General features: G+C 44.5%; 1 protein-coding gene across 3 annotated transcripts in view; it reads right to left on the bottom strand.

Moving 5' to 3' along the window:
- The window catches only part of LOC144178920 (nose resistant to fluoxetine protein 6-like), a 157,180-nt gene that overhangs the window by 110,866 nt on the left and 24,095 nt on the right, over positions 1-22,219 (bottom strand). For 2 of the 3 annotated variants that reach the window (XM_077707087.1, XM_077707070.1), the window contains exons 3-6: positions 21,767-21,970; positions 17,153-17,494; positions 10,767-10,854; positions 6,792-6,889 (exon numbers count right to left, since the gene is read on the bottom strand). In XM_077707087.1, the coding sequence (XP_077563213.1) occupies positions 6,792-6,889; positions 10,767-10,854; positions 17,153-17,494; positions 21,767-21,970 (732 nt within the window). The remainder of the gene's footprint in view (positions 1-6,791; positions 6,890-10,766; positions 10,855-17,152; positions 17,495-21,766; positions 21,971-22,219) is intronic. The other variant, XM_077707078.1, reaches the window with a different exon arrangement.

Below are 22,219 nucleotides of genomic sequence, written 5' to 3' on the forward strand. Positions count from 1 at the left end.
CGAAATTGGGTAGCCGTTTCTTTGCAGGTCAGTTTCAATTCTTTTCATCTCTTCGTTTAGAGCACCATCATCGCGGCATATTTCTCTGGCACGGTTGTCTAGAGAAGCCACCACGGAGCGCTTGTGACTCGCTGGGTGCACTGAATTAAAATCCAGGTACCTTCCAGAGTGCGTAGGCTTCCCGTAGACGCCAAAAGTAAGGCCAGTCGGAGCACGCGTTACCATGGCATCAAGGAACGGGAGGCAGCAGTCAGTCTCTTCCCCAAGAGTAACATTAATTGATGGTTCAAAGGCGTTGAGGTGGTCCAGAAACGTGCGCGTGTGCTTCCGGTCAATGACACAGAAACCGCTCTCCACGTACTTTAGTGACCAGTAAACCATGTCATGCATGTTTCCTGACCAGACGGTATGCCGTCAAACCCTCGACTACGAGCATGTTGTATTTCAACCTCCCGCACAAATTTAACGTGGTTCGGATGAGCCACGCAACGAGGAGGACGCAAAGCATATCCACCGGTGTCCTTACTCGATCAGCACTCTCTGCTGAGGGCTGCACTGCGCTGAGGCCGCACTCACTCGTGGGTGCTCTCAACAGCAGCAATGGTAAGCGTCTGCGTCAGCTGCGCCGACTGGGTCTCACAAAGTCATCGTCGAGCGCACGACGGCACGCGCTGTTATGGCGTCACCTCGCAGTGCGTCGCCAACGCCCAGAAAGTCTCACTGCCTCCCTCTCACACTGTCCTCATGCGTCGTCGCCGAGGAGCGTCTCGCACCGCGTCGGCATGCCGCCCTCCCCTTCCCACTTTCTCCACAATTTCATGCTGCGTTTTCTTTCTGTCTTCGGTGCCTCCTTCGGTCGCTTGGTTACGAGGCCAACGCTGCGGTGAAACCACTATAGCGTGCTTTCAGGTAAGATCGAACGAAGTGTGGCTGGACGACCTCTTAAATCTACTTGCAATTTTTGCAGCACAAACTACACTACGCTATCTCCGGCAATCTTCGCGGGGTGACCAGTGTTGCCCTCGAGCGCTAGAGGTCAAACCACACCCCCTTTCCCAAGCGCCCGGCACGGAGCAGCGGCCCGATAAGGGGAATAGATAGGCGGCAGACGAGACATAGGCGAGGAGGGGAAAATAGACGTGCGCTGGACGTGGCGGACGAAGGCGAGGAGGCAGCCGTCGCAGTGACACCCGCGTGCCACCAAGTAAGGCCAGAAGGCCACGTGCGGCGCAGAACTATGTGCGATACAGGAAGACGAACATTCAGCTCTGGTCCCTCATAGAGCGGCGAGGCTCAAACAACACCGTGAGGGGGAAAAAAAGGGAAAATGGTACTGTTGCGTACAGCTTCACTACCTTCAAGTCTTACGCATTAGTGTGAGCTTGCTTAATCTTTATATCATTCCCTGATTATTCCAATCTCGAGATTCGGCGACATGTTCCCCGGGAAAGGTTTTGTCTAACTCTGAAAACTTTTGGAGTGCGACAAGCTGGTCTCCCGCCCCATCATGACCGTTCGTCACGGCCAACTTTACGACGTCTAGCTACGACGACATTTGTGAGAGGCAATTCGTAAATTTTATCCACAATTTAAGCCGTGTGTACTTTTATCTAAACAAGTTTTCCTGCTGTCAAGGACATAATTTCTTCCCAATAAAATGTCAAATTCAGATCAGAGGGCAATTTTTCTCGAAATTGGTGCGTCAGTATTATAAAGACTTCTTAAGGTAGAGCATTCAAAATTTATTCACGCGTGCTCGTTGCAGTTCTAAACAAACAAACCTAATATTATATTTCTATGCTGCACGGTTAAGCTGCAACTGGCACGAAACTGCAACACACATTTTTCAGGAGCTAATAAAATAAAGCACAGCTTTGATGTTTTTCTCACATACGGCCCAAATGTAGGCCTTGACGTGTACTTGCATTATCATCAAAAGCAGGTTGCGTCAGTTTGTTCCTGGAGCACGTACAGCGCGAGAGAGGAGACCTGTCCGGCTGTCTCTTCACGGTGTACTGTACTAATAGCGACTTCTCTCAGATTTGTATAACATACATGCTTTGTATAAAAGCCAAGATGATCCCTTTACGAATACAGTAAGTGAGAATGTAAAAAAAAATGCCTTTCCAATGTCGACGTTGGCGCCATTACAACCAATGTGCGCCCGATTTAAAAGTCTCTGGATTGGGGAAAAGACAAAACATTTTGTCTGACTCTAAAAACTTTCCGTCCCAAATTTAAAAAAAAGCACTCTTTCAATTTCTGTGAAACTCTCCTAACGTGTAGACTGCTAAGTCCATTTTAGTTAGAAGTAGAAACACTTTCCATCATAACGACACAGGAGTGTACAACGCCCCATTCCTGTAAAGGCAGCACCGCTGGAACGTACTCTGAGAATGCGCACACATGTCAAGAAAAGGGAACGATGTTTTTCAGGATCAATTTTTAGAGCTTCCTCTGGATTTTTTAACGTGCTGACACTCTTCCTCTTGATATGCTGTTTGGCCTTACCGAGCTAATTCATATCGCCAACACACTGGATCCGTGCACACCTAAATAATCTGTATTCTGTCTACAAAATCAAATATTTCACAATAGGTGAAGTTGCACACGTTCCTGCTTTTTATTTTGGCCAAAATACCGCGTGCTTGCCCCACGAGGCGACCCCCCGTTTGTTTGCTCGCGCTCACGCGCACTCGTGAGACACTCAGAGTGATTTGTGACTGCAAATAAGGCGGCGCGAACATACTTCACAAATGATAAGATGGAGTTGTCAACGCAAAGTCAAGCAAACCATCATCTGGTTTGTGCGTGACGGCGAGAAAACTGGGGAAGAAACACTTCAAGACAAAGTCAATTCGGGAAGAATTCCGCATGTACAAGCAAAGCTATACTTACTACAGCACTGAGCTAACCAAGTATAATGTCTGACTCCTTGCAACCTGGAGGAGTCAGATGTAATCGACAGCAATAAATATGCTTCTGTGCGTAGTGTACCAACTACAGTCCAGTCCACTTATAAAAATATCCAACTGCCAAGGAAATCCCATCGTTATAACTGATGATTGTTATATGTGGGTTGCTAAATAAAAAGACGTAGCAGAGCACAAAACACTTTATTTGCGGGCAAGCAAGGTGGTACTGCTACCTATTTGTGAAAAATAAGCCATACTCGGTCAGATTTGTTTGCTGCACATGAAGCTGTCGCAAATCTTTTTCAAGAGCATCTATAGGTGCTTCAGCTAGCTGAGCGAACGGTCCTTGGTGGAAACGAAGTCCCTGACGGACTATCATGCGTTGGGCCTCCTTCGAAGGTCCCACCCGAGTAGGCTGTGCAACCGCGTCGCCAGAGTTGTCATTGCCACCTCTGTCCGCAGCACGTATCCGTGCAACGATCGCCTCTTAAGTCTGACAAGCGGAAAAACGGAGGTAGTTAAAGAGGCACCCAGTCAAATTCAAAGCAGCAGGCACGGGGACGGGGCCAAAGCGGCGGCATCGGGAGGGGTGTTTGAAAGGAGAACTGTTCCCCCCCTCCTCTCGCTTCGTCGTAAGCTACGCAGTTGACTCGTTTTCTGAGGGGTGAACGGGATGCCAGGCGCATCGCGGCGCATATTGTCCGCGTGGTTGGCGTGGAGAGCCGGCGGCAGCTCGCATTTTCGGTGCTTGCTGTAACCCGTTCAATCGTTATATCCGATATCGCGGAACTGCAGCATTGTAATAAGCGGTTTATTTTGCCATGGAAAGCATACAAAAGCGGACGGTGCCATAGCTGTTCATCGTTATATCCGATATATTGTTATAAACGCAATCGTTATAAGTGGACTCGAGTGTATTCCGCTTTATGTGCAATGGAAAATATCATGCAAAATATCTTACATGGAAAATATCATGAACCAAACTCTAAATGGCAGTGAATTCAACTGTGTATGCATTTTCAGCGCACCATCGACTCAACGCTATTGGGGAAATGACACAAGCACACAAAAGGCGAGTCTCTCATGCTCAGAAGACTAATTATTCTTGTAGAAGGTAAGTTCGGGGGATATTCTGGTTGGTACGTGGTAGCCAGGAGACTTTGTATAGAAGGCACTTCATCCTAAGAGGAATCTTAATTGCATTTTCGAAGAATGCATGCGACGTAGTTGTAGAAAATTTTTATCACCTGGCTACATTTTACAACAAAGGAAGATCCCAAAAATCGACATGCATACTTCCAGAAACAAAGCAGCTGTTGCCTAAAAAATTCAAGTTCCCATACGTCGACCGAAAAGTTTTCAGCTACCACAGTAGAAACGAAAGAACAGTGTCAGCCAGTGCGTGCTTTCTGCGGCATTCAGTACTGACGCATGTGGCGTAAAAGTGGAGAGACCAGCAGCAGGAACATCTGATCTGCAAGCAGAACAGCCTGTGTGTACCGTTTAGGGAAACTCCATAAATACCTGTATGGCTGTCAACTTTAGCTAGACAGACTCTACAGAGTAGTATACAATTTCGGTAGAGTTACGATTGTTTATGCAGTCGGACGTTAACCTTGAAACTGGTGTTTTTCTGCTGTATTCTGCCTAATTTAATGTTAGGTGGGATATTCTGCCTTTTGTATAAAAAAGTTCGATATATATTAAGGACTTAGCTATAACACTATTTGCTGTCTCAGCCCCCCGCGAGGAGCATGGCTGGCAGGGCTTCATTCTCGCGCGGTAGACACTCCTGTATCAATATGATGCAAGGTGTTTCTACTTCAAACCAAAGAAAATTTAGCTGTCAACCCGTTGGGAGAGTTTCACAAAAACTGAAAGAGCGCTTTTTCAAATATGGGCAGAACCTAAGAGTTTTGTCCTTTTGCCCCAACCCATATACTTTAAATTGGGCGTACATTGGTTGTTATGGAACACGTGAACAATAAAAATAAATGTTTTCTGTTACATTCCAAGGTACTGTATCCATAAAGGGATCATTTGCCTTTTATACAAAACACATATGTTATACAAATCTGAGGGAAGTCGCTATCAGTACACTACGCCGTGGAGGGCCGGACGGATAATACTCCTCTCGCACACTGTACACACTCCAGGAAGAAAATGATGCAACATGTTTTTGATGGTAATGCAATTACATGTAAACGCCTATATCTGGGGAGAATTTGAGAAAAACCAATGATGTGTTTTTTTATTGTACTCCGAAAAATTGTGTTTTTCAGTTTTTGCTTCAAGTGCGTGCCCGTTGCATATTAACCGCACAGCATACAAATGCAATATCCGGTTTGTTAGTGTACACCTGTAAGGAGAACACATGAGTAAAATCTGAAGGCTGTACCTTAAAGGAGCCATGAAGACAAAACACAAGTTTGTGTTATTCGAAAGATTTCGTGTTTTATAGTGCCCCCAGTGCTTGTTCGAATTCAAACGATACTTTCTTCATTGAGAAATCAATTAATGTTCGATAAAATTTTGATTTTCCCACTAAAAGGTGCTTTTCGTGGTCTGCAGTGACATCACAGGGTCGTATTTATCGCTAGTGTACCTATATGGCGCCACCACACCGTGGCAAGCCGTTTTCTGCCTTTGGTTTATTTGTGAGCGTATTTCTACCTGGCTTGTTTTGTTCATGGAGACAATCGTTTCGTGAAACACGGTGCTCGCTCGACAAATACGGTCACGTAAGACATCGTCGCTTGCGTCAATCGGCCAGTGTCATCTGAAGCAACCCCAAAGCCCCGCAGTCCTGTACAGTTAAACCAAGAATAGTGCGCGCAGTACCAACAACAGTACGCATCGGTACTTGAATGTTTACGTGTGCTTTCGTAACTTTCACTGTTCGCCCCATACTTCTTAGGGCTTTGAAAAGAATGTGCTCTAAATTTAAGTGCAAATAGCTCGTTCGGCAAGCTTATAAGCTCTGCCTAATTTGCGTTTGCTTTGGACGCCTTCCGCCAATCGCAGAGCTGTCTGGTATGACATCATAGGTTCTGTTGCGGGAAATGAGCCAGTGGATCGCATGGGCGTTCCCTTTTTTCCTAATTATGTAGTTCATTTGAGCGAAGTTTACGTTAAAAGTGGTGTTAGTATGATTTTAACAAGGCAATCTTTCGAATGAACCAAAGTCGTGTTTTTGTCATGGCGCCTTTAGTACTTTTTGGAATATTTAGGCACAAAGTTTCGCATTTTGCATTTTATTGCTTAACATTTGTGTCCTTTACAGCAGCAACACTTTTTTAGATAAACGCACACCAGGCTTAAATTGTGTATAAAATTTACAAATTGTCTCTCATGAGCATTTTCGTAGCTAGACATCGCTAAAGCTGGCCGTTGCGAACAGGCATGTAGCGGGGGGGGACCACCTTGCCGCGTTCCAAAATTTTTTTTCAGTTAAAGTTTTATCCGAGAAAAATATAGCTGATTCTTCAGATTGGAATAATCAGGGACTGATATAAAAATGCAAGCAAATTGAACAGGTCGACCAGCCACACTTTGTTCGATCTTATGTGAAATCACCCAGTAGCGGGTGCTGAACTGCTGAGCACTAAAAGTGCGAAACACAACGAACGTCTCTTAGGATTCGCTAAAAGAGGTCGTGTCAGCTAAAAACTAATGGCACAAATTACAGGTCACGTACATTTCACTTCTCGCGCAATTGTCGATTCAGGTTGCTGAATTTATTAAAGCATTGAAACGGAACACCAAGGCAGAGGTACTCGGTTCCTACTCCTACCTTTTTGAGACCTCAGCGCGTAACTGGTATCTCTCACGGAGGAAAATGACAAATTGTTGTAGCAAACGTCCCTATGAACGTACCTTGAGGTTTTTTGCTGCTCCTCTTCGATGAGTAGCGCAGACACAAGTCAACCGCAGACGATATGATTACCAGAGCACAAGTACAGGCCAATATGTACCTGCAATACAAAGAAACCATAACAAATTACATTGTTATTGGCCTCCAAGACCGGCACAGGAATGTCACTAACTGTGCCCTTGCATAGCATGGATTACAAGCCCCAAATTGTATTGTCAGTGGCCGGTGCTAACCACATCAGTTGTAAGTCCTGTTTTGTTGCGTTCTTTCAATCGGGATGGTGTCCTATTGACACACGTTTAGGTCTGCCCTTGTAATGTCTATAAGGCGGCTACCTACTTTGTATAAGTTATGCCGTCCGGTTTTTTATCTCTCGGCGTAAGGTTTTATCCAGGTGCAGGCGTAAGGTTTTATCCCAAAAAGATATTTTGGGATATCTGGGATATTTTGGGATATGCAGGCGTAAGGCGTAAACCTTATCCAGGCGTAAGGTTTTATCCCAAAAAGATATCGCCCGTAAATTATCTAAAGCACTATTGCTAAGCCGACGCAAACGACTAACAAGCCGAAGTTATTTGCTTCTCTGAGGCCCCCTAGGCTCGCGTTAAAGATCCCCAGGTGGTCCAAATTAATCCGGAGTCCTCTACTACGGCGCGTCTCATAGGGGGCCCGGTGTAGCTTCGGCGCGTTAAAGGCCACATAATCCCGTACCGACGTTTCCCTCGCACCTATGAGAAACAGTTCCTTTTTTGTATTTTTTTGCGTCCTCCAAACCAGCTCCGAATATTACCATCTTCCTGCCTCTATGGTCGCCTCCACCTTAGCTAATTTTCTGTCCACGGTATGCGAGTTCGTGTTTTAGAGGCTCTCCTCCTTTTAGAGGCTCTCAACATTTTATTTTTTTTTGTCCAAATTTCACTCCGTTTTGAAACGTCTTGCGGACCTTAGAATAAATAAATTACATTAAACTAAACGACAAACAGATGTATTCAATGGCGTTTTTAAGGCCAACAGCGGCTGGTTCTTGCTGGAGTGTGCCTACGTTCGTAATGTTTGAATCAGGTGAGAAACTTAATTTTCAGGCATTACTTCCATTGTCAGTGTCCAGCCATGGAATTCAGGCCATTTTAGATACAATTTATCCACCTATTAAAATGTAGTGTTTAGGGTATAGCCGCGTATTTTTAGTCACTGATGTCAAACGCGCATCGGTGCTGCTTTTCTGTCGCAACGGTGTGCCGAACACACGGTCGACTCTAGCGAAAGCAGCATAAGACGGCGTGATGTATGGCGATGTATCAAGGTTATACTACGTCTGCATAAAAGCGTTTGCCATGAGCGAGGCTAGTACAGCTGCTGGGGTGACCTTTGATGCTCTCCTTTCGCAAGCAGCAAATGCGACTGCGGCCTTGGCAGTTATTGTTGCTGCTTTGTCGCAGTCAGCGCTCGCATGCAGAAGTGCAATCATTGCAAGAGGCAAGACTTCTATTCGTGTTTTATATTTGCTGTTATATACACAGTTCTGATAATATCATTCTAAACGACAGCAGCTGTTGGAAGGCGACCTCTCCGTACCAATACAAAAACACAGGCCCTACATGCCCACTGCGAAAGGTGTCCTAGCATTTTTGCGGAGCACCGTGCAACGTCCCACCAACCTAATAAAGAACGGATTATATGGTGACGCAGCGGGTAGCTACACACCATCCCTGTGTTATTTAAAACAAGCATCCAAATGGCAAGCAAATCACCTCATCCCAGGTGACTAGAATGTAACGCAAAGGTTCCCCTCAAGGGGTAGAGAAGGGTAAGATAGGTAGCTGCCGTTGAGAGACTGCAACAGGTAGCCGTAATCGTGCAGCAGGTCTTCGACTTATTAAAAATAATAAATGTTAGGGTTTACTCTCCGAAGCTACAAATGGACTATGAGGCGTGCCATAAACGAGAACTACGGAAACAAAATCGTCGGGCGTTTAACTGTGTTACGTGATTTGAAGGCGAAATACGACTTCCCCACAGCTGTGTCCTGTTTCAGCCTCTTTTTCTCGTTTTCGTTCTTTTTTTCGTCTTTTGATGCAAACGGCTCTGACAGACAGACGGGCCGCAATTCACTCGCAGCTTTCCCAAAGTGAGAGCTATCCCTGGCGTGCGCCTGTTCAAGGCCCGTGCCGTCCAGTTCACCTGTCACGGCGCGCACGCATCGGGCTATCTGTTGTTCAATTCTGGCACAGTGCCGGGTTAGCGCTGGGGTGAGCGCAATTTGCTGCTGCTGTGGTGGCCCTGTTTAAAATCCCACATGAATACGAACACGTTTCTATTTATTTTTTTTTCCTTTTAGGAGCGGCAGCCTTTTTGGTACCACTGAGTTGCCGCAGCTGACCACTACGGTGACTGCTCGCGTTTGGTTACACACCTAAGCCTTCCGCCTTACCAAGTTACACTTGCTGGGGATCCTTGTGTTCCGACTCCAGCAACGGCGGTTTACAGACCTACAGTGTACTCTGTCATAGGAATCGGTAAAGCACGAAAGTGAAATGTGCAGCAAAATCTGCGGCTGAGCACGATTTGCGGGTCGGCGGTTGTCTTCTAGGAGTGCTTGGCGAGCGACGTCCTGCTCGCGAGTCGCTTCGGCAAAAGTCTACTGGCGTCATTTCCGTGATGGATAGGAGGTCAGTGAAATCTTGGTGTATCCCGGGATAAAACATTTTCGTGCGAAAATATAAAACCCGAAAGCGAACAACTCTAAGTAGCACGTACTCTTCAATACTAAAGGATGCTTCCCCGCAAGAAGACCGTGTGTGCAGGGCCGCACCCTTTACAGGCCGCTTGCTTCGTTGTACCGGCGTCATTTCTGTGACGAATACAGTCAAACCTCGATATATCGAACACGGGTATATCGAATTATTGCCTATATCGAACACTTTCTATATCACGCGGAAAATCACACGCATTTTTAATTTTTTTATTTCGAACTGGGACGGACATGAAATGAGTATATCGAACTCCGCCACCCCAGACTGCCCAGACCGCTCGCGCTCTGTTGACAGGCGGCGAGCTATCTCGCAGTACCCTCGAGGATAGCGGTGGAGCGATGGGCATTCCCGACTGCTGCGCATCGGTTGCGCCGAAGCAGAATTGGGCGGCGCAAAAGAATAATGCGTGCTTGAAGAAACCTGGGGCCTGCTGGAGCGCTTTTTGGTGCTGAGCCACGAAGCATGTGCATTGATGACTTTGTTGGCGGTGACGACAGCACCGGAACGACGGCGGAGTTGACGGATGTGGAGATGCTAGCGGACGTTACTACTGAGCGCACAAACGAAGACGCTGCGGAGGTTGTACCCGCAAGCGCTGATAGTGCCCCGCTCCCCACTTCGACGAGGCTTCAGCGGTTTTGGGCCTACCGCACCGGTACTGCAGCGCTATAGAAGGCACCGGCTTGTCGCTGGTGGAACGTTTGGACTACGTTGAGGAAGTCGTGTATGACACGCCACGCTACCCTGCTGCAGTACTTTAAGCCAAAATAATAAATACTTTGAAGCACCAAAGTGAATGTTTACTGCACAGTTCGCTCATTTGGTGATTTGTACCAGTTTATGACGCGATTTTTACGTGATTTTATATCTCGAATTCTGGTTATATCGAACTATTTCGTGGGCACCGCGCTGTTCGATATATCGAGGTTTCACTGTATGACGTCAGTGAAACTTTTGTGTCCCGGAATAAAACACTTTCGTGTTAAAAAACAATGACCGCGGTAGAGATAGAGTCCCCCCTCTCGGCCTCAGCATCACATCCCCTTTGCCATTTACCCACTGCAGCGGGGGCTTCCTTGCTGAATGAGTGCGGCTGGTCTAGCAAAATATTTGTTTTTTTTCTGTGCATTCAGAGTGGTATTGGGGGGTAGCAGAATGTTCTTCTTTTCCGCCAGTCATAAAGAGATCATCAGTGCCGGGCAGCTCACAGCCGCTGATACTTACATAGCAGTTAACTGGTGCGCTGTGTACGTAGTCGGTGATGCGTCAGAACACGTGGAAACCTTCGTCAACACACCGTAAGGCTCGGCCACTAAGCATAAAAAATAACGCCAATATAGTAACACGATTATATTTGAATTCATGCGGTGATTTGTTGCAAATGTAAACTTAGTACTTCAAAATAGTTCAAGGCGTGTATTTGTGCAGTAACGAAAGACATAACATGACTGGCATTTTTTTCTTCGGATGGGTCAGTCAGTGTTCCATCAAGTCGAAAATGATTTATTCCCCATCAATGTATTCAGCAACTGACACGTCATCCCCCAAGAATACTTGGTGCAGGTAAGTGGGAAAGGGTGGTTCCATTCATATCTCCCCACACACACCTTGCAATTCTGGCTTTTATAATTTCGGCGCCAATACTGCCTCAAATGTGAGGCACGCGTTTATAGAGTCGTTTATAGGATGTGATTTAATTTACACCACATGAGGGGTGTTCCATGGAACAAAACGCGGGTGTAGTGCCGTGGTATTTTGAACTGGTGGCTGTACTCGCCGCTCTGTGGAAACCAAACTTGCCGTGGTCATGCAACCATTGTCTATATGAAGGCGCCATCGTCTGCAAAACACCAGACTGCTTCAATGCAAGCCGATTATTAGAGAGAGGAGCGCCCCCCTTATCCGCCTGAATGCCACCCACAGACAGAAAAATAAATTGTAGGAGAGCAGCTGCGACAGCAGCTGCGGCAACCCCAGTATTCCTGCTGAGAATTTGAACGCCTTCACAGGGACACTCGTTCAGGAGGGGGCGTTCTTATTGCTGTTAACTAAGTGCTTGTTTCACATGTAATACCGGTTGTCTCGTCGTTAGAACTTGTTTGTGTGCGGGCGCACATAGTAGTCGCGAATTCATTATTTGCGTTTGCTATAGACCACCCAGTGCCATTCGAACCTTTTGCGACGACTTTTACAACGTTCTTAACAAACCGATCATTAGTATCCCAAGTCACCACTTCTTATATTAGGAGACTTTAACTTTCCGGATATAATATGGCGCCATGATTCTGTAGTTGTTAAAAACAACTCATCTGAGTGCATGGAATTTGTAAACCTATGCTGTGATTTTAACCTCACGCACCTCGTTCACATACCTACTCGAACTACAGGCCCCAAAGCTAACATCTTAGACCTAATCCTTACTTCTACACCGGAATTAATCTCTACTATCACGCATATGCCCGGAATAAGCGACCATTCCTTCCTCCAGTTTAATATGAAAGCGCAGGTCCCCTGTAGGAAAGAGTGCAAACAAATACAAGACTATGGCAGAGCTGACGTTACCTCAATAACAGCCGAATTAGAGTCGTTTATCGAAACTTATTTCCATAGCTTTTCAGCACGCACTGTGGACGGAAACTGGTCGCTGTACAAAGATAACCTCTTAGCGCTAATCGATCGATATGTACCAAAGAAAACTATAATAACAAATCCTAGCTCACCTTGGTTCAATAGCTCGCTTAAACGCTTGCGTAACAAAAAGAAACGTTCATATCCTCACGCAAAACTAATAAACCGAGCTGACGATTAGCGCACTTATCACACCTTTAACGATGAATTTAACAAATCTGTAGCAAGCGCGAGAAAAACGTCCTTTAATGACACATTACCGGTGCTATTACGAACGCACCCGCGAAAATTTTGGAACACTATTGGCGGCACCAAAAGGAGCCTCATTCAGTTGCATCATTCAAACGCTCCGGTCCCTCCAAAGCACTGCTGTACAATTCTAAATAATGCCTTTGCTACAGTGTTCAATTTTACCCATCCTGTCAGTACGCTACCTTTAATTTTACCGGACTTTTTACCAATGGATCCTGTTTTTGTAGACTCTGTCGGTGTTGGAGCATTAATAAGTAAACAAAATTTCCTCCTCTCCTGAGACTGATTGTATTAACGCGAAAATGCTCAAGTGCATTATTGCTTACTGCTCTAATATTCGGTCAGAAATTTTTTAGCAGTCGCTGCGTTGTGGTTTATTGCCTCTTGACTGGAAGGGGGGGAAGGTGGTTCCCGTTCATAAATTCGGTGATGTACATACTCCTGAAAACTACCGTCCCATCTCACTTACAAGCACACCCTAAAAACTCCTTGAACATATAATATATTCACAACTGGTTGAGTACCTTGAGTCGAATTCATTTTTCACTTCTCAACATGGCTTTCGAAAAACGTTCTCATGTGAAACTCAACTTTTAGCCTTCACTAATGACCGTTTTGCAAATAGTGACCTTGCATTTCAAACTCACTGCATATTTATAGATTTCGCTAAAGCTTTTCACTCAGTCCCTCACAGCCCATTAATTTTCAAGCTCAGCCAACTAAACCTTGACCCTCTAGTACTTGCATGGATTACAGACTTCCTGTCTAACCGAACTCAATACGTTTTTTGCTAATGACCGCACGCCTCCTACCTGTGATGTAACATGTGGTGTTCCGCAAGGATCAGTATTAGGGCCTCTACTCTTTCTGGTATTTATTACCGACTTACCCGACTCTGTTAAATTCTCGTCGATAAAATCATTTGCTGATGATTGTGTAAATTATAACAAAATTTCTAATTCCTCTGACGTTCATAATCTTCAAAATGGTCTTAATAGTGTTATTAATTGGTGCAATAACTGGTGTAGGTAATTAAATGTGTGCAAAAGTATGCAAATATCTCGCCCTACTGATAAAACCAATGCTTGCCTGTATTTCCTTGATAACGTTCTCTTGCTCTATCTTAATTGCTGTAAGTACCTAGGCGTTCACATTTCTAATGAGCTTTCTTGGAATACCCAAATTTAATTTGTTATAAGCAATGCTAACCGCATGCTGGGCGACTTACGCCGAAATTTTTCATCCGTTTCTACCTCCCTTAATCTTAATCTTTACAAAACACTTGTTCGTGCAAATTATAGTACCCGAGCGCTTTATGGTATCCTCATTAGGTCATGCTCATCCATTGTCTGGAATCAATTCAAAATCGTACCGCTCGCTACATCTTATCGTCCTATGCACGTACTGCCAGTGTTTCGTCAATGAAAAAAAAACAGTTAACCTCCCTGACCTTTCAGTGCGCCGTAAATTTTTCGTCTGTGTTTATTTCACAAAATATATAACCATAACCCTACCTTAAAAGAACAACTTATGACTCCGCATCGCTATATCTCATCTCGAACGGACCATAGTTGCAAAGTCGGCTTGCCGTCTTGTCGTACTAACGTATACAATTATTCATTTATTCCTAAAACAAGTGCACAATGGAACCCCCTCCCCGCCGCCATCGCATCCATTACTGATACAACCCTTTTCAAAACTGCTGTATATAACATCTATTGTTCGCACAATGTCATAGGAGTTAGTGTATTATTTTGCTGCTGTGTAAATAGTGTACGTTCATTGTTGTGATACGCGCATCTGAACCATTCCACTGTTGTAAAAACTGCACATTGTATTATCTTATGTTTACCACTTCTTTCTGTTGTGCCCTATGTGCCCTGAAAGTATCTGTACTAAATAAATAAATAAATAAATAAATAAATAAATAAATAAACTGAGCCACCACTTCACCTATACCCTTAGCTCATCCAACTTCCACAAAATTTTGTCTTTCACGCCTGAATTATTTTTTACCTTTGAAGGACTTGCCCAGGAAACCAAAGACGGCGCTGTTGAAAATTCTGGTGGGTTAAAATCCGCCTTTTCTAGCGCCAGCGTGTGCTTCTAAACTTCTTATATTTCGTGTGTGTTGGGGGGGCGATCATTGAGGAACATTTTTTTATATTAAATTTATTTCGTCATAGTTTAGATAATTGCACACGGGTGTTTGAGTTTTTTATACAGTGACCGCTTTGTTTTTGCATAATTAATTACATCACACCTGTGCATTTACTAAGGAGAAAAAGTTCCGTAACAACGCACTTTGTTAAGGCAGCCGGACTAAGAAACAGGTACAAAAATGACAACAATGTTGTACCCGGACTTTCAGTGCTGACCTCTCCCTGAAAGAACAACTGGCTGAGTTTACAAAATTAACGATCAAAATAAAGCGCAGCATCAAAACGTCTTCGCAAAACAGCACATTCTTGCGGGGTAGGAGCCAACTAATTTATTTTTTACCTAGCCTCTCTTTAGATAACTGTAGTTTCATCTTCCCCGTCTAATAGTACCTGGGACAACTGTCCCTTCGCATGAACCCCCAGCACGCAATGTTAACGCCACACATGCACATACCGACCCTATAAAATTTCATCAAGATTGGCGGAGGGTCGACGCATGCTCCGGGAATAAACCAGGAAAAGGGCACCTGCAAAATCGTTCAAATGAAACTGAAGTCTCAAAACTTTTGTTTAACAAGAATATCACTCATTTCTTGGCTATTTCCAATTTTGTTTGATTTCAAGTGATGCTTTGTTTGTTTTCAAGGCACGTGCCTCGAACTTTTGTAATCTTTTTCTGTATTCAACTTCCATTTTGTGCCAATTTTTCTGTCGTAAGGGGTACACCATCAAAGCGCGCTCAAAAGCAAATAGGCCCTACTGACTGAAAGAAGGACCTAAAAAAACTCGTGGAAATAGCATGCGGACGAGAAACCTGGTGGTCGGTCAGGGCGCGTGGTCGGTGTGCTTAATCACTGACTACTTCCGGTGGCTGTCTTACGTGTACATACACCAGTAACGCTCATTAATGCTGGGAATGCTGTGGTACACTAATGCATAACCGTCCGTGGGTAAGCTGTTCTGCTTTGGTCCCCAAAGACGTGGGTTTGATACCGGTCGTGGGAGATGTTTTCTTTTTTTGAAGGGGGGGGGAGGGGATGGATGCGTAAATACCCTGTTTTTGAGATTTGGGCGTACATTAAAGATCCTCAAGTATTAAACATTATCCGCAGCCACCCACTAAGGGCGCGACTCATACCCCAGGGGGTGCTTTGACGAGTTAAACACCGAATTATTTCCACCTAGGCATAACAGTTCACCGGAACCGAAACTGAAACATGCCTAACGCCTGTGGTGATAAGTAGACTGTACGTAATATTTGTTAGCGGAAGTATTTTTCTCCTCTAAAAACGTGGGCTCAACCCAATATCACCGAAACGTTCACTTCATGCTTGCGTTTACATTGCTGACTTTTGCAAGCATTCACATATTGTTTTGTTCACATTTTCTGACTTTAAGAATTGGGTTGCCGGAACATTTACGAAGCCCCGATGCCACGTTTTGGCATATTCGCCAGTTTCAAAACTATTACCGCAAAATTCAGAGAGAACGCCAACCTTTTCATCATACCTAACGGGAGTGAAAAGCGGGACGGGTCATCTTTCGATCCATGTCGGAAAACATGAGCAAAACACCTCCACAAAAACATAAAACACGAAAACATGAGCAAAACACCTCCAAATAATTGGGCTTGGTTTATATACCCAGCCACTGTCAGTAAACCCAGTAACAACGACTGGCCCGGCTGACCGTTCAGAATCGAGGAAGTTTATCATTGTGTAGTCAACTTCTTTTCTAAAAACGGGCCGTCCGTTGCTCATAGCTTTTTTCAACCTATTCTTCCCGTGACACTCTTGAAACAGCAATTTGTACTTGGCATTCCATCCTTTCACACACTTCCTGTCGACTGAGAAATGACGTGGCGTCTTGCTTACGATGCTCCCATTCTTGCGGTACCCCAACACGACTTCAACCTTCCTGTCGATCGTGTAGCTGCCCCTCATCTTTAACACATACGTGAAACAAGTCTTTACGGTTTCCTGACACGGGTACGAATGGGGTAGCCAGCTAAGTCTTACTTATGTGGCCGGGCATCAGGTGGCTTTACCCTAGAGCATTCAGGGATCGCCTCACGCTGGGTGTGATAAATATGATCATCCGCCTCAGTTGTTACCGGGATGTTATCAACTTAAACATCACAATTTTCCAGGGGAGAGCGATCCATCGGAATCCATCGGATCTATCGCAGATATAGGCGTACCTTTTATCAGTTTAGTGTTCTAACTGCACTGTTGTATTTTGGATGAATTCCTTCTTTTATTAAATTAAGTCCAGACAAATACCTCAATATTGCAAGTAAAGCTCAGCACAATTCTTCAAAAAAAAATCACTTTTAACGGGCACGACGGGAAAAAAATATCGCGAACAAAATACATGGGGGTGCAAACGACATTCTAGTAGAATTACTAGCAGATTTCTAGGGCAGAAAGGAAAAATTGCCCCTGATTTTAAACCCTTCAACCTGGAAGTCACATGTTTGAGGTCATGATTTTTATCAATGGACTCTAAAAGAGTACATTTTTTGCCAAGAAAACAAAACAACATGGGTCTTGGTGTGTAGGCACTCACCTGCTTTCATGAAAAATGCGACATCTTCGACGGAACAGGTAGATGGCACACACAAAGCTATGCGTGTTCCGAATATATCAAGGCCTTGAGACAGGGCGAACTTGTCGTAGTTTCCAAATCGTTTCACCAGCGCAGGGTAGTGGTGGTACGTGCGTCGGGCGAGCTTCGAGAGGAAGGGGTTCTTGCCTGGCTTGAAGTAGGCGCTGCAGTACGAACCCCGAAAAGCTATCAAGCTGTTATTGGTGGCATCAGGGGCTGCTATGGACATGCACTCGTCGTAGTTTCCGAGGCTCCCGGAGCTTAGTTCCAGGACTCCAGATGGCAGCCCCATAGAGTCGATGACTGCACGAGTAATTGATTAGTTGTCAAATGTCTAATGTGGGAATATGGAAAATTTTTATATATACTAGAATTCTATATTTCCTGCCATGAGACCCCTCAATGGCATCTCGTTGGATAGGTATCATTTCAATGAACATTGCAGACAAAATACGAACTTTATGCGTTCAACGCATTTCTACGTCAGAATAGCACCCATGCCTGTTTTAACAGAACCGTCAAGCAATCAAGCCTGATGATAAGAAATACAGATGAGAACATGGCGACTGACCAGCCACTGCATGCGCACACATTGCACAGTTTGTGTGATTGGTTGCAGGCAACAGAACTTTCAATTGTAACAACGACATTTGCAGTTGCACAGTAGCGACTGGTCCTGTTTGATACCTGCGTTTGAACGCTAGGGTAGACATAACGAACTAGCTTCTCTGTTTGTGCTTCTGAGCAACAGCACCACAGCTGACGTCTTTAGTGGACAATTTGGAGGTTTGTAATCATTTATATTTTTTCCTCATAACCCATTTTTTCAGGGATAGACTCGAGCTGAGCAAGTTGCCAGGTACTATACTCCGTTTCATACATCAGGTGCAACGCTGTCAAAGCTAGCGCTCTTGTTTGCGCTGTGTGCTTCCGCGACCAAAAGTAGTGGGTTGCTTGCGGTGCGCCAGATACAATAAATGCTTCGCCGGCAACCTTAAAGCATAAATATTTATCATCAGCTTGACAAAAAACGCCCATGTTGCCGGACAAACGAGCGAAATATGCGAGTTTGTATTTTATGTTTGTCGCTTTTGTATCAGGTTTTCGCTCCCGGCGCAACCTTGAACGCCGTTTTTGTTTACTCTTTGAGGCAGCGTTTGAATAATGGCGTCCAGCTCTCGGGCTTCGACCACGCCTACTGTACGTATTTTTTCGAGGGTTTGCGCATCAAAGTTGTCAAAGAACGCCAAGCAAGCAATTGCAAATGTGTGCGCCCGTACCATGGTGCGTTTCCTGGTGAAATCTGTGCAGGAAGTACTGAGTGTTGTGAGCGAGGACACCGGAGTATCTCACCGTACCGTGGCGAAATTGAAGGCGGAGTGTCTGCGTGGGAATTTGGTGTCTCCAAAGAGAAGACCTCGCGACGTGACGATATCAAGCACGCGGACCGTCAAGCATGACAGCTTCACAGTCCATGCCATCCGTCTGGATGTGAAGAGCATGTACGCCAACAGGGAGATTCCGAACCTGGACAGGGTGCGAAAGGCGGTCAATGAAGACAACGACTTGCCGAACTTCACGAAAACCACCTTGTGGATGTTAATGAAGGACATGGGCTTCACGTACAATAAGAGAATACGGAAGCTTGGCATCATTGTCTGGCGCCGCAGGTACCTGCGGGCGATCAATGAATTCCGAAGACAGGGCAGGGGGAATCGTTGATGACCTTCCCAGGAATGTGTGACCTGTCAGTGGCGGCTTTGTTCCCGAGGGTCAACTGGCAGAGCTGGAGCGTGGACACCTTTCTATCCAGCCTGCTCGCGCTTCTTCATGCTGCGCCGATTTCCCGAAAAGGCTTTGTTACCGCGACAAAGCAAACTGTGTTTCCTCGTCGTGTGGTTTTGTTTGTGGAGTTTAACGTCACCAAGTGACCCGTGCTGTGAAAGACACTACATTGTAGTGCTGTCCTGTTCGGTCGTGAAGTGTATACAGCTGGAGCAGTCATATAACCTCTGCAAAAACTGGGTGGGAGAAAGGAAGGAAAGTAAGAAGTCGGAACCCACCAGGAAATCGACCAGAGGTGCTCTTCTAAAAATAAAGTTTGTTTCTTAAACCGCGAAAGTCAGCCTCCTCTTGCAATATTTGTGTATGACACACAATCCGTATTGCCCCTGTATACATTTATGTATGGCAACAAATCTCTAACTCACGAGCTAGTACTGTTACTTGTCACAGCATTAACCTATACCATAGACATTTCCTTGACACAGAAAAACGGGCCATATCAGGGTTCCGTATGTAAAAACAATTGACCTATCAATGATTGTCTTGCGAATAAGTGCCTAGCTTAAAGAGCTCTTTCTCCAATCACAAAAGAAAATATAACTCTTGCTTCGGGGGTGAAATATTGCAGTGAAGAAATAAATAAATCACGTACAAGAATTCACAAAAATGTTGCATATATTCGGACTGGAAAGGGGCGAATAACAAATTTAAAATATATATTATGCGTTTCTGTGCCAGAAATCAGTATTCTAAGGTAAAGAAATCTGTTTTCTGTCCTTTCCCATGAATAACAAATGATACGTAATTTGCACCAAGAGCTTCGGGTTACTCCAGGGTGCAGTGCTCAAGTCGGCTCCAAACTGTTTCGGTAAAAACTGAACCCGTTGCTCTTCTGGCGGCCCGGTATAATCAATAACATGCTGAGTGTGTTATGAGAGGCCCCTAAAGAAGTGGATCGTCAGGGCAACGGCAAAAACGAAAGCTGAAAGTGAACACCTGTTGGCAATTCACCCTGGTTAGAGCAGCTGTGCTAAATAATTAATGAATTAACGTGTTTTTCTTACACAAAGTTCTCGCTAGAATCAACGAGATAGCTGACAATGGTATAGAATCGCGACAAAATAGCAATTGCTGGTCAAACATCGGTATGCATCCAGAACCCATACGTGCAGTTCATTTCCGCATGCGCGTAGTGTTTAAGTTACTGGAAACGAAATAAGATTTAGAATTGAACTCGCAGAAGATCTGATAAAAAAAAGAAATGTCGGAACGCGGTTTCGAACCCATGTACTTCAAAATTCAGCGTCTTTTCTCCAGAGCGACGCGTTAGACCACTCGGCTACAAAACAGTGCGGAGCGATACACCTCCTTTCTTTGCGGACTACTTGTGTAGCCTTCACAGCGTTGCACTTGATGTATTAAACGGAGTATAGTTCTTGCGAATCCAACAGTGATGTATGCTGTATTCATGGCGTCTTAAAACAAGCGTATTGGACTACACATACATACATACATACATACATACATACATACATACATACATACATACATACATACATACATACATACATACATACATACATACATACATACATACATACATACATACATACATACATACATACATACATACATACATACATACATACATACATACATACATACATACATACATACATACATACATACATACATACATACATACATACATACATACATACATACATACATACATACATACATACATACATACATACATACATACATACATACATACATACATACATACATACATACATACATACATACATACATACATACATACATACATACATACATACATACATACATACATACATACATACATACATACATACATACATACATACATACATACATACATACATACATAGGTGTCGTACGAAATGAGTCAAATCCACAGACCGGAACTAAGATAAAACTGTGCTGACAAGAAAAACTTTCCCATAGAAAAGAGGTTCGAAAGAAATAGGCCAGATAGCATCCGGCGAGCACGTACGCACATCGTATTTCGTATCGAAAGTAAGCTAGACCCTGTCGAGGCACGTATCAAAATGCAAAATGAGCCAAATCCATTTTCCCAATGGGGCTGTGCTTTTGGTTTGAAGGCATATAAGCAGCATGGCAATCCCTTGCGAGTTCCCGCATGACAAGTCGAACTGTCAGGCGGAAATAATTAAATTCTTAGGTTATTAGTAACTGTATAATTGTATCATTAATTAGTAATATTATATTGATTCGTTTTTAATTGGTTGGGGTGTTAACCTTCCCCTAGCTGACATGTAAAACATCATATAATGCCTTTTCCAACGTTTCATTTGGGTACGGTTATAAACCTTCGCTTTTTTCTCAAATTTTGGTTAGGTGGATTTCCCTCATCTCGAAAAAAGGCTCCTCATATGAGCCTCAGTGTAACCGAGGCTCATATGAGGCTCACCAATACGCATCCCCTTTCTACCACAGATTGAACGCGCGATCAACAAGTAGGTATAACACTTCCAGAAATCTCTCATTTAACGTGAATGTAAAGCATCCCTTTTTGTGAAAAGTTTGTTTTAAATCTGGCGTTCTGACGTTGTACCCATAAAAAGGCCTACATCATCTTTTTCGGATAACCATCTCCAGCCGACATCGTTACTAGCCCATTGATGTTTGTTCCACCTTTCCTTTCGCAAGTTAGGGCAGGCGAAACAAAACCATCATGCATGCTACAAAGGACGACGTGCAATAACGGCATTTATCCGCACTTACATTTCAGTGCCCATATCTCGTAGCTGGCCAGGGCTTTCGAGAGGGCAACGAGACTGGAGAAGCAGCTGGTGGAGACCGCTCCGCTCACGAGCGCTTGCTGAGCGACGGGAATGGCGGAGAGCATCGCCTTTCGCAGCACCTCATTTATCTTCTCTTCTATGTCGGCAACGGCAACCGTCGTAGGGGCGCTTGCTTCAGTCATCGCTGAAACACAAAAAAATGCGCACATAAATACATTGTTAAGGCGAGAGAATTGCCGAGACTAGCAAATACAAGCGGCTTACGCTTCGCCCAATCAATCCCCCAATGTTTAATTAATTGCGGCGCACCGAATCCTTTTCGCCGGCAAAAGACAAATCACACAGAGCACTTGAGAAGCCCATGTTCTGCGCCCTCCTAAAACAGAAATATTGCAGCAACACGTAATTCCGCCTCTGATTTTTGTTAAGCAAA

Source organism: Haemaphysalis longicornis, unplaced genomic scaffold, assembly GCF_048455015.1.
Source record: "Haemaphysalis longicornis isolate Haplotype H1 unplaced genomic scaffold, Haemaphysalis longicornis Haplotype H1 scaffold_1, whole genome shotgun sequence".
NCBI lineage: Eukaryota > Metazoa > Arthropoda > Arachnida > Ixodida > Ixodidae > Haemaphysalis > Haemaphysalis longicornis.